The sequence below is a fragment of the Pezoporus occidentalis genome, unplaced genomic scaffold (assembly GCF_034315485.1).
Source record: "Pezoporus occidentalis ecotype Australia unplaced genomic scaffold, CSIRO_AGI_Poc_V1 ctg122, whole genome shotgun sequence".
In the NCBI taxonomy this organism is placed as follows: Eukaryota; Metazoa; Chordata; class Aves; order Psittaciformes; family Psittacidae; genus Pezoporus; species Pezoporus occidentalis.
The window spans coordinates 205867-222015 of record NW_026913016.1 but is presented as its reverse complement, the minus strand read 5'-3'; the positions used below and the strand labels follow the sequence as shown (position 1 = coordinate 222015).

Genomic DNA, 16149 nt, shown 5'->3' with positions numbered 1-16149 from the left:
AGCAGAAGTCATCTTCTTTCAAGGAAGAACATATTCAACCTAGAAACACCAAGGAGAAATACACACAAAATCTTCTGTTCATACCAGAGCATTCTACAGTTGTTAAGGAGTTAATCACCCAGCTGTTACTGCTGCTGTTATTAGCCTCATTTTGTAGAAGGCAGCAGCTGGAATAAGAGAGCTCAAATGGTCATGAAGAAATAGAATCTGACATTTATAGGATGATCTCAATAAAAGTAATCCTTTACAATGGAAAAAGTCTTGTTTTTTTTTTTTTAACTGTATTAATGTAGAACTAGTATATGCTATAAAATAGTGCTCCTATGTTGATCTGGCCAAAGTGATCATGGTTATGAGTATACTTAGCACTGAATCATATAATTCATTATATGACAAACCTGTGTGCATGCTAAGGACAAAATCACGTCTTTAAATCTTTGCAGTTAACATCAGCAGGTTGATCTGCCTTTGGCTTGCTGTAGGTGCTCATTTGTAACACACAAGTCTCCAACACACATGTTGAGCGTTTGACTGTCAGAGCCAGACCAAGCAGTTTTTGTGAGACAAACCAAGTGGTAATACCTATACATAGATGAACAAACTCAGGTCATCTGTGCAGCCTGGTTGCTGGTACATGAAAAAGCCGCATCTTCTTGGTGGCCCATCTGGCTATTTTGAACACCAGTCCCAGAGGCACAAGACAAAATACTCTTTGTGTTGCATTGTCATGCCAAAAAGAAATCTTGCTGAATTCATGGTATTTTGGTCTTGTGTCTCACTGGTACAAGGCAGAGTATTGTGCATTAGCATGGGGGATCAGCAATAGTTTAAACTCAGACTGAGTTGTCCTGATGATGTTTTACTCTTAATGAGGTTTGACCATTTGACTCTACAGGACTGTCTGATGGTGATTTAAAAAGGCACTGAAGCCTTCCCATTATCCCATGAGTGTTTTTTAAGCCCTTTAAAGAGAAAAAATAGGGCCTTCTAGCAGCTAATAGAGGTAACCACCAGTCTTTGGTAGACACCACCAATTAAAAATCAAAATAACAAGGTAGGAGGTGGGGAAGAAGGGGTTGTTCTTGGCGCTGGAACCCTGAATGCCTGAAACTGATGAAGGAACATCCTGGTTACTGAAAATGGTCACTTCCCCTGAAACAGTAATTTGGCAAAATATGCCGTCTCATGGGGCGTCATGTGATTTACCATCCTTGTTTTCTGGAATGAGGCTTTTCTGGACACCCAGTCTCATTACTCAGTTCATTTATGCCATTGTTGGAGACTGTCAAAACGATGATGGGTCATAATATCTGAAACAGCAACGCAGAGTTTACTTCTAATTATTTTCTTTTTTCTCCTGCGTTGAAAGCGTGTTAAAACAAGTCAATCTAATGAGCCCTGCACTGCTCTAATCAACAGCTTGTGGGACGCTCTGCAGCAGTACTTAAATGCTTCAGTTTCAAATACCGCTGCCTGGTTGAAAGGGAGCAGCATGGAGATTTGCAGGAAGAAGCCAGCTCTGGGGAGGGACGTTTGTTACCCCTTTTTCCTGGCAATTCTGCAGGAGAACCTCTGCCACACAGAGCAGTATTAATCCCTTAAACATCTGTGCTTACAGACCCCAGCCAGGAGGGCACCCTTAGACAGTCTCCATCTTCCATGTGATAGATGTCATAGCTTCTGCGCTAGTTTCCAAAATAACACAGTTTCTCTCTTAGTAGCAGGAAAAGAAAAATCCTTCAGAGACTTCCTTGTTTCAGGTTCCACACAAATTTGAAGCATCCTTTGGGTTATTGGCCCCAGAACCCACTCTGGTTGCTCAGGATCTCCCTTTAGTGGCTTTTCTGGATGCTAACTACATCCACTTGCTATCCCTGATGTTGGCTATTTCAAAGCCAAAGGGAGACCTTTAGAAAAGCAGCCTGCTTCTCTTTTATTTCCTTCTATTTTTCCTTCTGTTTTTTGTTCTTTTGGCCCCACCACCCCAGCAACAAATATTTGCTTGGGAATAGTTTCACTGCTGTTTCCCCCCCACCCCCTTGTTGTAACTGACATCCCACCTCCAGACTCTGCTAGTAGCTTCCTACAGCTGCATCAGCTCTCTTTAATGGAGCTGGTCAGTTTTTAGTGTTAATGTGGTCTGCTTTTCTGTGATCATGAACCTGGTGGCTATGAGCTAAATGTATTGGCAAAATGGCCAGCTCCCAAGATAGCAAGGTTTGGAAAAAACATCTGGTCCAAAGCCCTGCTTAAATCAGGTTACCTGATTTAAGTGCCTGGTGCAGCGGTCTTGAGTGTCTCCAAGGACAGAGGCTCAACAACCCAACACTTTCAGAGGCACTTTGGTATATATTAACCTTTACAGTAACATAACTGGAATCCATAACTGCATCACTCTTTCCAGCCATCACTCCACTGAGAAGAGCCATACTGGAAAGTATCTGCCTTTCTTTGGAGCTCTCAGAGCAGTCTCCATTGCCCAGGCCCATCAGCTCCTCTAGTCCTGGGACCTCTTCTGTGTTGTGGGGATCACTGCAGTGGGAGCTGCCGTTGCGGCCTGCTGCCTCTTTGAAGGAAGACACTTCAGCCATCTTTCACACTGTTTATGGACACATACAACCCCAGACTGGCTTGGGTTGGGAGGCACCTTAAAGCTCATCCAGTTCTCAACCCCCTGCCATGGGCAGGGACACCACACACTAGACCAGGTTGCTCCAAGCCCTGTCCAGCTCGGCCTCGAACATTGCCAGGAACTGGGCAGCTGCAGCTTCTCCTATGAAAGGGCATAGCTAATTACCCACTGATTTACTAGCCTTTCTGAGGAGCTGCTTTTCAAAGCAGCTTCAACAAACCCTTATCATGACTATAAAGCCAGCACAGATTTCTGTTTGAATTTTTGGCAAGAAGTTTTCCATTTGCTCCCAGAGAGAAGGGGACAGCAAGCTGGAAAAAAACCCAACAAAACAACAACCAGTGTTAAAACCAGCACAGGAAGGACAATTCACCTCTTCCCCTTCCCTTCACCAGTACAGGAAGGATGATTCACCTTTCCCCTCTTCACAACTTCCGTGTTTCAGCTATTCTATGACACGAAGCGGTTTCTCTTTGCACATTAGCTGATTTCTGCTCTTGGCACCATTTCTTTGTTCGTGGATGGACCTACCTGGCACCTGACCTTCACTTACTGATGGAGCTTCTCTGATGGGTTTCACCGTGGTCTTGCGGAGGGGTCTGAGATCAGAGGGGAGCCACGTGATGCCAGGGCTGCAGGGTGAAGGCACAAATGGGTGACAGTGAGCTCTTTAAAGAGGGAACAGGCAGTGAGAGTGAGCTGTGACCTGCTGTAATGCTGGGAAAAGAGTGCTAGGGCAGCAGCCAGAGACCTGGGAAACAGCTGTGGAAGAAAGGGCAATAAGAACTTAAAGAAAAACCCTAAGAAGTGCTCTCTTTTCAAACACAACATGAAAAAGATTGAAAATACAAACCTTTAGTTAGGGGTCAGGCTGTACAATGCAGTGGAATGTCTTAATTATCGCTTTAGTGCACCTAACAGCTGTAAATTAATTTCCTCCTCTTAGAGAAACCCTGAAATACCACCTATAACATGTAACTCACTAAGACACAACAAGGAGCAAAGCCACATGTGACACCACATCTTAAATAACATTATTAGTGTTGTCAAATGGTATTAAAAACCAGTCATGTGATTATGACTATGACAAATGATGAACTGTTTGAGACACTGCACCCTTCCACAGGTTAATTAACCGGCCTTCATCTAAACTTTCCAACACTTGATTTTCTCATGGTGCACTTGCTTGACTTACGCCCCTGAAGTATTGTTAAAAACACCAGGTGAAGGCTGATGTCTGGGCGAGGACCTCAGCGATGTGTGTGTGGCTGGGAGCATGTCATCCCCACACCTCGTACTTCACACAAAAGGGAAGAAGAAAGCTAAATCAGCCAACTGCTGTGAAAGGTGACGCCAGCCTGATGGTTCGTTGGAACTGCATGATCTCTAAGGTCCCAGCTAACCCAAACCATTCTGTGGTTCTATGATATCAGCCTAAATTTAACAGAAGAAAGATTCGCCTTAAAGATAGGAGAGAAATTTGAAAATGTGAATCCTACAGGTTTAGAAATGGAAGTTTGTTAAACTCTATGATTCTTCTTGATGGAACCTGGGGACTGCTTCTCATGTTACAGGTGTTCCTCAGAGCCCTTGAGCCTATCAGTTTTTGGCTCTTAACCTCAACCCCAATCACCTAAACAAGGAGAAACGCTGTAAGCGTCGAAGTGTTAACACTGAGGACTTGGGGGCTCTTTTATTCTCCCCTCTCAGAAACCATCAAAAGAACCGATTGCTGTACTGCATCAATGTCAGTGGTCCTTCCAAGCTAAGTTTGTGTGAGAGCTAAACATGGCAGCAGAGAGGCAAAAGTTCCTCGCTGGCAGGTTTCACTGCCAGCTGCATTGGGCTGACATCCCAGGTCAGGCTATTCACCTCTGTTACACGCGAGAAACTTAGTGTGTGCGTAACTTCCTCCTGACTTACTCAGAGTGTGGTTGCTCAGGGTTGTGAAGTGGGTGGCTGCATGGAGCACTGATCGTTTCCATTACTGGGAAAATCTTTGTCCTGAAACTACAGCATGGAACATGTACTGCTATATTGGCTGCGGCTTATTTCCAAGCACTGTATGTGCTGGGTTCAGTTGCTGAATACAGAGATGTGCAGTGCTGGGAATGCATAATGCTAGTTATACTAAGTATAAATAAACCTAAATCCAGGCAGGACATGATGAAACCAAACAGTCTGACACCAAGTTCCTCTTTTTCTTGAGTCAGTAGTTGATGACTTGAATGAGGAAGCCTGATTTGGGTCTAGCTTTAATTTTGCAGCTGAAACTTCCTGCACTGCCCTTGGTTTATGTGGTCTGGAGGGGTTGCTTGGCTGGGCTTTTTTTTTTTTTTTTACAGGTGTGTTATTTGCATTGCTCTTTACTTTTTTTTCCCCCTTTTTAAAAGGTTGACATGACTTTCAGTGCAGGACTTGTACCAGCAGCATGGGTACAACGTGCTGATGTGAAATTCACAGTAAGTTATGTTCTCAAAAGCTCCTTCCTTGTGCCTGTTTTCTTTCCTGGGGGACGTCACCTTCAAGAAAATGGCAAGAAGCTCCATTACGTTCCAGCACCAAAATGAATCTGAAATCATTTATTTAGGATGCATCTCCCATGAGGAAGACGACAGGGGCTGTGTGGCTGGAACACTGGTGGCCATGAACTGGGTGGCAGGAGGACCCAATCTCACAGACTGCTGCTTGCTGGTGATGAGATCAAAGTGACAGGCAGAAGCAAGGCAAGCCAGAGCAGCCCTGAGGACACATAGGGCGTAGCCTGCCATAAGCCAATCTGTGGCATTTTTGGCTTGTCCCTCTGGCCAAGGCCCTGATCTTTCCCAGAGAGTTAAGACTCTAAGGTCCTGTTCCTCAACAATTTTCCTGCATTAGTATTTTCTTGTCAGCAGCAGCACATGAGCTGCCATGCAGTGGTAGAAGTGCCTAATGGGATCTTCAGCTCTGCAAGGGGAGGGAACAGCAAGGTCATTTGTTACTTCTGCTGATGGTGCTGGGGGGATAAATAGCAATGCGAGGCATTTTTTTTTACTGTGGGATTAAGGTAGAGCACAGAAAAGAGCAGCAAAAACATTGAGGCTGTTTTCTGTATTGAAGACAGAGCAGCATCTGATAGAAGGCAGTCACAAGTGCTTCATCCAGGGTGAAGATTCAGGAGAATAGAGGTCTCTCTAAGGGGGAAAGCTCAGAAGGAAACAAGGGACTGAAACAGCACCCTCCTGCCAGGCTGTGGTGCCTGTATTGCCCAAAGCCCTAGTGTTGCATGCAGCCATCTCCACCAGTTCATGTCCCCAACCCTCCCAGTCATTCCCATGCGCAGTCTTTGAAGAGATTTTTCCTCAGGGGCAGCGTGGATATTGTTCCCATCCCTCCTGGGGCAGCTCTGGAGGCTCAGGACCACTTTCCTGCTCTTCTCTGCTGAGCTTCCCTTGCTTTGCCAGTGACGGGTCCATGCCATCTTGCAAAAATAATGTGGCATCCTTGAGAATGCTCTGTCATATTTTGCCTTGGTATTGACCTTCCCCCAGGGAGAGGGGGAAGCCGCTTTTGCATCCTTGTGAAAGCTCCACCCTGAGGTGTGCCATGCAGGTACCTTACAGCTGGTGCAGTGCTGGACTCCGTACTAACCCAAACCTCTGGAACTACTGCCTGTGTTGGGGGATGGACTTTTAGCATTGGTCTTCATTTACACTGTTACCAAAGAAAATGACTACTGTTAAGTACTGTCAAAAGCCAGAAAATAATGAGGTGTAAAGTGCGTGTCCTTATGAGGAGAACAGACCCTCTCCTGATCCTATGTCCCTGGAAAATGACGGCCCCAGCTCTGCTCTCAGCTGGTATTTTTGTTAATGAGGAAACCTCCAGTTTGTTCTTTCCACGTCTTTTCCCTCCATTTTCAAACCTCACATGGGCCTGTATGAGCTTGTCCACTCACTGCAGAACCCAGTGGTTCGGTTAAGCAGCACATATTGCTCCTACTTCCAAGGCAAAGAAGTGGAGCATTACTGCAGAGGCGCCAAGTGGTTTTTGTCTGTGTAAGTGGTTGTGGCCTATTGAAAACAGCTATATTGCCACATCCAAATGTGGTTAGCCAGCACAGGCAAAAAAAAATAAGTAATGAAAATCCAAGGCCTAAGGGGAAATGTAAGAACACTTCATCCACTCTGGGAGCGATTGTTCCTCACGGCAACAAGTAGACAGGACATTGATGCTAACAGACTGATTTAAAGCATTAGAGCTTTGGAGGTGACAAGTGTCAGACTGGGTTGGAGCAGAGATTTATGCTTCTGGTCCAACTATAGAAAGGCAGGCAGGGGTGCAGGCAGAGGAGAACATGCCGGTCAGGTCTGGAGGTTCACCTTCCACTAGACCAGGTTGCTTAAAGCCCCATACAACCTGGCCTTGAACACTGCCAAGGATGGGGCAGCCACAGTTTCTCTCGGCAACCTGTGCCAGTGCCGCCACACCCTCACAGTGAAGAAAGTTTTCTCAATATCTAACCTAAACCTACCCTGTTTCAGTCTAAAGCCAATACTCTTTGTCCTGTTACTACATGCCCTTGTCCCTCTACAGCTTTTTTAGTAGGCTTCCTTCAGGTATTGGATGACTGTTCTAAGGTCTCCCCAGAGCCTCTTCTTGTGACAATCTTCCAATATCTACAGGAGGCTTACAAGAGATCTACAAATATACAGAAATACATATAGGATAAATATATATATATTTATAAATATGCAACTGCTTCAGTCAGGAAAACTCCTAAGAGCTCAGATGTTAACTAAAATACCAAATACAGAAAAAACAGTGACTATTACAAGCAGTGATTTCCCCCCTTTCCATCAGTTTTTAGTATTTCAAGCACAGATCTCTGACTGAGCTCCCCTAAGCCACCTCCCTGGATAGCAATAGCCATGCAGAGCTCAGTGCAGACACGGCTCTGTGCTGCTGACAGGGAGGTCAGGTTTAAAACCCCAGCAGTTTGATCTACAGGGTGGCCAGGAACATGCCCCTGCTGCAGAAGCAAGATGCCACCTCACTACATACTCCCCTTGGACTGTGTCCTTTTCTCAGCAAAGGGTTAAACATTTCAGCACAGAGCTCTGAAACGCTGAGATTACAGAGCTGGAAGTGAGTGTTATTGCTACGTGTCCAACCATGTCTGCACATCCAGCTTCTTGTAAGTGTTCACAAACGAGCTCTTTGGACAGAAATTATTCCATGTGAGACACAGGCATCAGCTTGTGTTTTAGCAGCAGTTGAAACCATTTTTGTTTGCTTCCAAACATGCAGAAAAAAGATAGGTTTCTAACCTCTTATTTTTTAATATTTATTCTAAAGCAGTGAAGGCAACGGCTCAGAGGTGTGGAACATGACAGAGATTGAGGGATGCAAAAACCTTTCTTGATGAAACTACACGCTTTTTGGGAATTTTGTATATATTTTATTTAAACATGAGAATTTGACAAGTCCAAAGACAACTCCTGCCCACATTTCATCCACAGATTTCCTGCGTGCTGCTGGGCTTACAGTGACAAAGCCTGAGACCATGCAAAACCATTCCCAGAGAGCTAATGTCAAATACTCTCACAATTACAGGAATGGGGCCTGACCTCACTGCAGTCCTTCCCTTGTAACCTAAGGTCACCATGGCAAGGAGAACAGAAGGACTTTATCTCTTAGTTTCAATGTAGGCAGTATATTATTTAACCCTAATCCTAGGGCAAGAGGTACCAGCTTCCATAAGTATTTCCCTGCACAAACCTAGAACTGAACTTGCTGAAGCCACTGGCAAATATTTCAATTTCACCCTCCCTTTTCCTGTACAGAATCTGTGTGAGGGATCATGTGTCTTCATGAGGTAGGGTTAAAAAAAACACCAAAAGGGAAAAAAAAAACCCACTGCAGGTGATCACCTTGCAAATAACCAAGATGCAGGCATGAGCTCCTCATGCTCCATTTCTGCACATTACAAAAACCCAACATCAGTTTTCCTCAGGACTCCATCTAGCAAAGAGGACAGCTAATTCATCCTCCGCATCTTCATGCATCCTTAGCCCTGATTAATGCACATTGAGCAGACTGAAGGCTAACCTCCTCCTCCTGCAGCTTCCTTGCTGTGTCCAGGGTAGAGCCTTCCTACAGGGTGTCTTAATCCTCCATGAATCTTGCCATTTCTCCTGAGCTTGCATAGTGACATTGACCCTATGTTACTGCTGCAGGTGAAGGCAGAGAGCCGTGAAGACTTTAGCCTTCATTTTAAAACATAAGAATCATGGGGTTAGTATTTTTAGGTGCAATACACAAGGCTGTAATGTCCCCAACAAGTATTTTAAAAACTGAGGTTGAGAAAAGTAACTCCTATGCTCCTTTATAAAATTGATGCTGCTCAAGCAAGCTGTATCATGAATGCATTTAAAAAGGAAGCTGCTGGTGCTGCAACAGCAGCTGGACACCTCTGGGTCGAGGCCAGCAGCATGGATCATTATCTGCCCGTTACTGCTTCTGCAGCACAAACCACAATCAGGGCAGTGCAAAGCTGCTCTAGTTTGTAACCCACATCTTAACACGAGGTAGTTTTCCTGAGCAGTCTGAACTAACGCACCACCCAAAGCAGACCTGGGCAGCTCAGGCAGTCCCAGCTCAACCCTACCCATGCTGCTGTCGAGTTGATGGTGGCAATCGTCACAAATCCCTGCGGCAAAATCTCCCAAGGCTTTGCCTGCTGGAGCCCAGAGTTTTCTATTCTTTTTCCTTTTCATCATGAAAAGTGCTTTCTAACAGCTTGGCATAATTTGTTGTCCTATATACGCTTGAATAGAAGCGTAATTATGACACAAAAGGGAGTACTTTTTACACCGTAAAGTAGACGTTTGAACACAAGGCAACTAGGCTGCTTTGGTAGAAATAACTGGTTTGAAACACCCTCAGAATCTAGAGGGAGTAATGGTTCAGATTAGAGTGACAAAATGGGCCTGAACTACCATTCAGTCCACTGATATTTTTAAAGGTTTTTAAACAATACGCCTATCAGTGGACATGAGATGTCTCTTAAAATTCTTTATTCCAAGGTAGTGCCTGTCAAACCATCTAGGTGGATTAACTGGATGATTAACAGGTTGCCAAAAACCACGACCATTCATTTTGTCAACTGAAAGCTGATGGAAAATGGAAGAGATTGAACTGCTTTTGGAAATGGGAGTTGGGTTCTTCTGAAATCTTTATCCTTTATACACCCCTGGAAGACCATTTGCAAAGATTTAAATACAGCCCTGGAAGCTCATCTCCACCATCAACGTACCCATGGAGAGAGGGTGATTCACACGACTGACACACAGCAAGGATGGCAAAGCCATAGCTACAGAATCACAGGCACCCACCTTCAAGCAGTTCAAGAGGTTTTCTTCCAGTGCAGCTCTCGTATAATTAAAGCAGTACTAATTAGGGGGCTGCTGGACAGTGCAAGGCTGAAACCTCTGATCTGTCTCTGAGCATCCCCCTTTACGGGGTCACTCATGCCTGAGGTGAGGGATGCTGTCCATCCCTTCCAGCTAAGGAGTACCATGGAAGACCAGTCTCCTGCCTAAGGCTGTTCTTGATGCACACCTCCCAACACACGCTGAGCAGGAGTTGGGCTTGCTTGTACACCATCCTGAGCTTAAAATCAGTGTTGAATCAGCACTGGGAGCCTGGAAAGGACATTTCTGGAGGTAGAAAAGGACTGTGAAAGCTTTAAAGTGAAGTTGCTATTTAATAGTTACACGAATCAGCTGCAGCCCACTTACCACAGCCTTGTATATGTGATTGGGAAATGTCTTCTAAAAAAGTATGAAACTCCATACTGGAACAGTATCCAAAGTTTCAGAGATGACTACATTAGTGTACTTTATTCATTCTTGTATAACATACTTCAAACTTTGATGCGGAGTTCTGCTAACTAATACCTAGTCAAAGACAAAAACTCCTAAGTCAATCTGTGAAGACTACGCAGTTTCAGAATCTTCAAAATAAGTTCTTGAATTTTTTATAGTATTTGATAGCAGCTTTTTATTGGTTACAAAACCTAAGCCCATATACAAAATTAGGAACACATTTAGATGCCTCTTTGAAAGAACGTTTTAGTCTATTTTAACTGATAGTTTAAAAAAATAATAAAAACAATGCAATTTTAAACACTGTTCTGAAAACGTAAAAGTGCAGCAATATACTTTGTTTCCTTTATTAACTATGAAATGGTGCAATCCCAATCAAAAGCTGATAAGGTCACAACAGAAAGAACTGAGCAAATGCTTTGTCCTGCCTTACCCAGTTCTCTGATGTTCACTTTTAATGTAATGCATTGAGTGCAAGAAAAGGATCAAATCTTCACAGTAGTGGAAAACTGTTGTTTCAGTATCAATTTGTATGTCATCTCCAGGATAATAAGCTAGTGCAGGCGGAACAGGGTATCCGTCAGTCTATATGGCATACAGGGAGACTAAATTGAATTAGAAGGGGGGAAATATTTGTTCATGTTAACAACTGCTGGAACTCTAATTTCACAAAAACTTTGTGACCTTACCTAACTTTGACTTTTTATTGTTTAGTTTTTTAGCGAACACCACACAGTTTCAAGATTTTTAGACTATAGTGTGTGAATAGGATGCAGTTACCATATGAAGCTTCAACTCAACTTTTGGGAAAAGAAAAAAGGCACAATGAACTTCAACTCAATTTTATGTGCACAAGAGTTGAAAAATCTGAGCCACCTTAAAGAGAAATTGATTCTAAAATTTATAAAACCTATAAATAATCAGAGGCCAAACCACTATATTAAAACAGATTATCTAGCAAGTAAAAATCTTGCAGTTTAAACATACGCTTGTATCCAGTTGAGATACAAGACAACTCACTCTTTAAAGTGGCTCCACCTTGGCAGATATATATTTAATGAATGCACACCTGCTATGCGTTGTTCATCAGTGGAAAAACAGCTGATCCACAAAGCTCTGATGGCATCTGTCCTTATCTTCATCACAGTAAATACAACCCACATCCAATAACTAAATTAGTTTAGATTTTTCTATCCCTTCACATCAATGCATTGGGAAATTACACCCAGTAAACAACAGCAACAAAACCAGTTTGTGTGACAGCTTACAGAATTTCAAAGTTACCAATCTTCACCCCAGCAATACCAAAATCCCTTTGAAAATGACTGGGTCAGACAATTTTCCAAAAGCAATGACCTTACATACCTTATGTAAAGTTATTTAATGTGCGCTGCACATCAGGTTGATGCTGAATAGCGGCAGCTTCCATACAGCCTCACACGTCAACCAGTTTGTATCTTTTTCTAATCATGTGAATAAGATTTGAGACTAACTTCTGAATTACTCTTCCAATACTCCAAGAATGAAGCTTTTATGACGCTTCTAAGTAGTTGCTGGTTTGTTGCCAACCACATCATCATAAGCACTGATTACTAAGTAAAAAATAGTTTAAGACTAAATTACAGTAAACATGAAAGCTCCACAGTTTAAACCCAATATAAATCAACCATATCCAATTATCAATTTAAAACAAAATATACTGACTACTGAAAGTTGAAAGCAAGATTCTTTTTAACTAATACATTTTTGGACAGTATTTTTTTCTTTTTCTACAGTCTGGGACTCTTGCTTTCAGCTTAAACAGAAGTTCAAGTCCATAACAGGTTGTAACTCAGGTAAAATACCATGCACAGCATTTGATTACTTCAAAACAGCAGGAACACACAGGCTGAAGTGAGTGGTCAAATAGGGCTCGCTGTTCTCAAAAATTAGGTATAATGGCAAAAGCTTTACCAGTCCAAATCTACAGTTCATTCTCCAACCCTGGTTTCTGAGGCAGTTAATGAACACACATCAATTACTGATAGCTGAAGTAGTTTTTTTGTTTTAAACTTAAGTGTTTAATCAATTGCCAAGTGTTTGTTTTTGTTTAAGTTACTTTTATTTCAGTTTCACCAATGAAATTCATTTGGCTTGCATTTTTGAATCTATTCTTCCACATAAAGTATATGAAAATATGTTTGTGGAGGACAATGATGGAGGCTCAGAGAAACTGGGCCCCTGTAAAGTCTTCCAAAATGTATGCATCATACCAAAGTGTCTTGATCCACAGCGCACCGTTTTCCAAAGAAGCTACTTTTCCGTGGAAAGCCAATGTGCCACCACTATGGAATATTCTTAACAAAACTGCAGATTGCGGTTTTCAGCATGTGGCACCAGGAGAAAGGCAAAAAAAGGTGGTTGGGACTGTTAAAAAGAATTCTGGAACAGTTTAAGAGATCATGCATATGCATTTACAGTCCATGTGATAGTGATGTTTGGCAACTGCAAAGTGACCGATACATGGCTTGCTTTAGAAGCATCAAAACGAAGAGGCATGTGTGTCTTGGAGCCTTTTGTTTCTTCACTTGGTAGCCATCTGGTGGTGCTTCATTCTGGTGTGGGACAGAGAAGCTGCACTTTTTTCGACTTAAAAATTAAATTCTTTTGTTTGAAGGTTGGCTGTTGGGTCAAAGTTGTAAGTACCTCCTTGAGTGGCTTCAGGAATGAGACTCGGATCTTCGTCGATCTATAAAATACAACAAAAACACATGAGAGGCCAATTCCCTGCACAGTTCAGTACGTGTAGAAGAGATTCACAAATGCCAAACTTTTTTTTTCTTTTTTAAATATTATTGCAATAAAATTAGATCAGTTTTTCAAATCCCATTTCTCAGGTATGTTGAAAAAGAACAACACATCAAATCTGTTCTAATATTATTAGGGAAACAAAAAATTGTAATGGTTAGAGACTAGGTTGCTGCTTGGTCAAAACAGTTACTATTTTAGCTGTGCGAGTCAATTTTCAATGCCAATTTTTAGTACTTCTGGAGTTGGCTGATCACTGGTTGTGAATTCCAAAATCGGTTTTGTACCTTCTCCCGTTATTTTTTTTTCAACATGAAGATAATCTCTGTCAGCACCTGACAGAAATACTTATATAAAGCTTAAAAGAGTACTCAGTATCTCCTGTAAGAATCTGATGGATTCTTACACATTTCAGAGAAGTTTTATATAGCCAATCTGATTTTTTAGAATCCAAAAGTACATCATTACTCTATGCATACAGAATGAAAGGCATCAGTATCCAACTTCACCCAACTTCCTCAGAGCTGTTAGAATGCAGGTATTTACCACCTCTAGAACAGCAAATAACATGATCAGTATTATCAATATGCAGGACTTAAAACGCTACCCATCCTCCTCCAATCACCAGCTGCATCTACCCTCCAAACATGCCCCCTCTACAAACCAGGCTGCAGGAACCACTTGTGTGTCATTCTGAAGAAGGTTAAGAGCCTTTTTGTGGGGGGGCCACACTTTCTGAGATCTGACATTGTAGCAGTCCAGAGTCAGAAACTACTCATCTAAAAATCTTTGTTTCTCTTTATTTTGGGAGACAATACCTAAATTGGAGGGTGAAATTAAGGCCTTTGGTGACAGCAACAATCTGCATGAGCAAGGGTGGGGCATGTCATGCCCAAATGAAGATCAAATCTGGTTTCAGAATGCTTTGCAAAATGTTTGCCAGTTGATAAACCAGCACTTCTGCCTTCTGCAGGAATACTACAAAATAACCTAAATTCACAGGCCTTTAACACAATAAACTGAAGTCAGGAAGCCATTATTGCTGGTCCTTTAAAAAGCTGTGCACTTTACAGGGCTCAGCAAAGGAGCAGATGAGATTAAAAGTGAAGGGATATCTAGTAGCCAGCAAAATCCCATGAGAATACAGAAGATCCCGAAGTGACAGAAGGCAGGAATTCTCATGGGCAGTCAATCTTGACACTGCCAAGCAGGATAACATAACCAGGCTCTTACCACCAATTTGGATTTTCTTTTTTTTTTTCCCTTGTCTTTTCACTAATCCTCAAATGAGATGGGTTATTTTCCTACTTGTAATTACCACCTGAAAATTTGTCTGGTTTTATGTTTGAACTCCTATCTTCCAGTCATGGAATTTCTACCATTTTAAGTTTTAAAAGCCAACATGGTAGAAGTATAAACAATAATCTGAAGTAAAGTCCTGCTCCTGAGTAAAGGAGCTAAATTCAGCAGATCAAGCACAAACTAAATTGCATTTAAGTAAGAAGGAAATGCACAAAAGGGAGCACTAACTCCCTTTAGTGTTTAAAAGAGATATTTTTCGACCCTCCCCACTAGACTCTTTGGTTTTAGCTACGGAAGTCTTGGAGTTATTCTGGAGACTATTAGACACTGCTCACAGAATCATTACAAGCATAGGGAGCTTTTCGCATATCTCAGCTTCTGGTGACTAACTTTGCAATCCCATTGTGGGCCCAAGAATTGAAAATTAACAAGTCCTAAAGTTAGAGCTGGTATCTGGAGAGTTCAATTTAAGAGGAACTGAAGGCATAGCTCTGCTAGGCTGCAGAACAACAGACACCCTGGAAGGCCTTTATAATTATTATTTGTCTTCAAATTGCTTGTTGAAATGCTTCTGAGGCACTCACAGCCAGCCAGTAGCAGGGAGAGCCAGAACCCAAAGCCTCAAAATACCTAACCAGGGTGCAACAAAATATCAGATGGTCTAGATCAATCAGTTGCAGAAAGTGTTAACAGTTTTGTTAACAGTTTTGATGACTCTTTTCAATGCAGAAACCAGACTGAACAATTACAGACATGAAATACACTAATCTACCTGAAACTAAGGATCCGCCCCTCCCTCCAGACTGATGTATGAGAAAGTAAAAAAGAGAGCCAAAGAACTGTTTAGATTCTAATCTCAAGAAATTACATGTAAATTTATATGTCAGTGTGACAAAATTAGGTCACTGTCAATTGATTTATTAGGCAAAACCAGAGCAGTCATCTTGATGTTGTTAAAGAAAATTCTTGGTATCGAGAAACTTCAAAGACTTGCAATTAAGGGAAGCTGTACTGAAAAAGGAGCAGGAAAACTGACTTCCCTATGTTCACAGCAATCGGAACTGAGGAACAATGACAATGTACTTACTAAGCTAACAGCACAGCGCATATACTCGTCAGTCTTTAGCATACTTACATCATCACCAGAGAAATACTGATCTATGATTTCAAATGCTAGTTTATAAATGTCTTCATTCTCATGCTGTTGCAAGGCTTCAATTTTCTCTAACCCTGAATAAAAAGAAAATGGAAAAGAGTTTTATAAGTTTAAACTGGAGTTACTGACTACTTTGAAAAAAATAAGAAAAATAATAAAACATTACTACTGAAACATACTAGAAAATATGTAGGCCAGTTTGCAAATACTATCTACAAAGTAGCTATCTTTATCTCTTAAGAGAAAAGAGAAGTAGTTTGGGAACTTTTGTATACCATGGAATATCCCATTTTATGAAGAAGGGATAATGGAATCTTCTCTCTTTTCAGGTAAAACTCTCCGTATTTAAGACTCATGCGTACTACATAGCTTTTGTTTCAGTCATTGTGCTTTCTGTATATCAT

The 16149-nt window shown here is 42.0% G+C and overlaps 1 protein-coding gene across 2 annotated transcripts in view; it reads right to left on the bottom strand.

The window, feature by feature from the left end:
- Positions 1–10502: 10502 nt before the first annotated feature.
- Positions 10503–16149, bottom strand: part of KPNA3 (karyopherin subunit alpha 3) — a 53078-nt gene continuing 47431 nt past the window's right edge. For both annotated transcript variants that reach the window (XM_062607315.1, XM_062607316.1), the window contains 2 exons: positions 15725–15819; positions 10503–13228 (listed from right to left, as the gene is read on the bottom strand). In XM_062607315.1, coding sequence (XP_062463299.1) covers positions 13130–13228; positions 15725–15819 — 194 coding nt within the window. In that variant the 3' untranslated portion in view covers positions 10503–13129. The remainder of the gene's footprint in view (positions 13229–15724; positions 15820–16149) is intronic.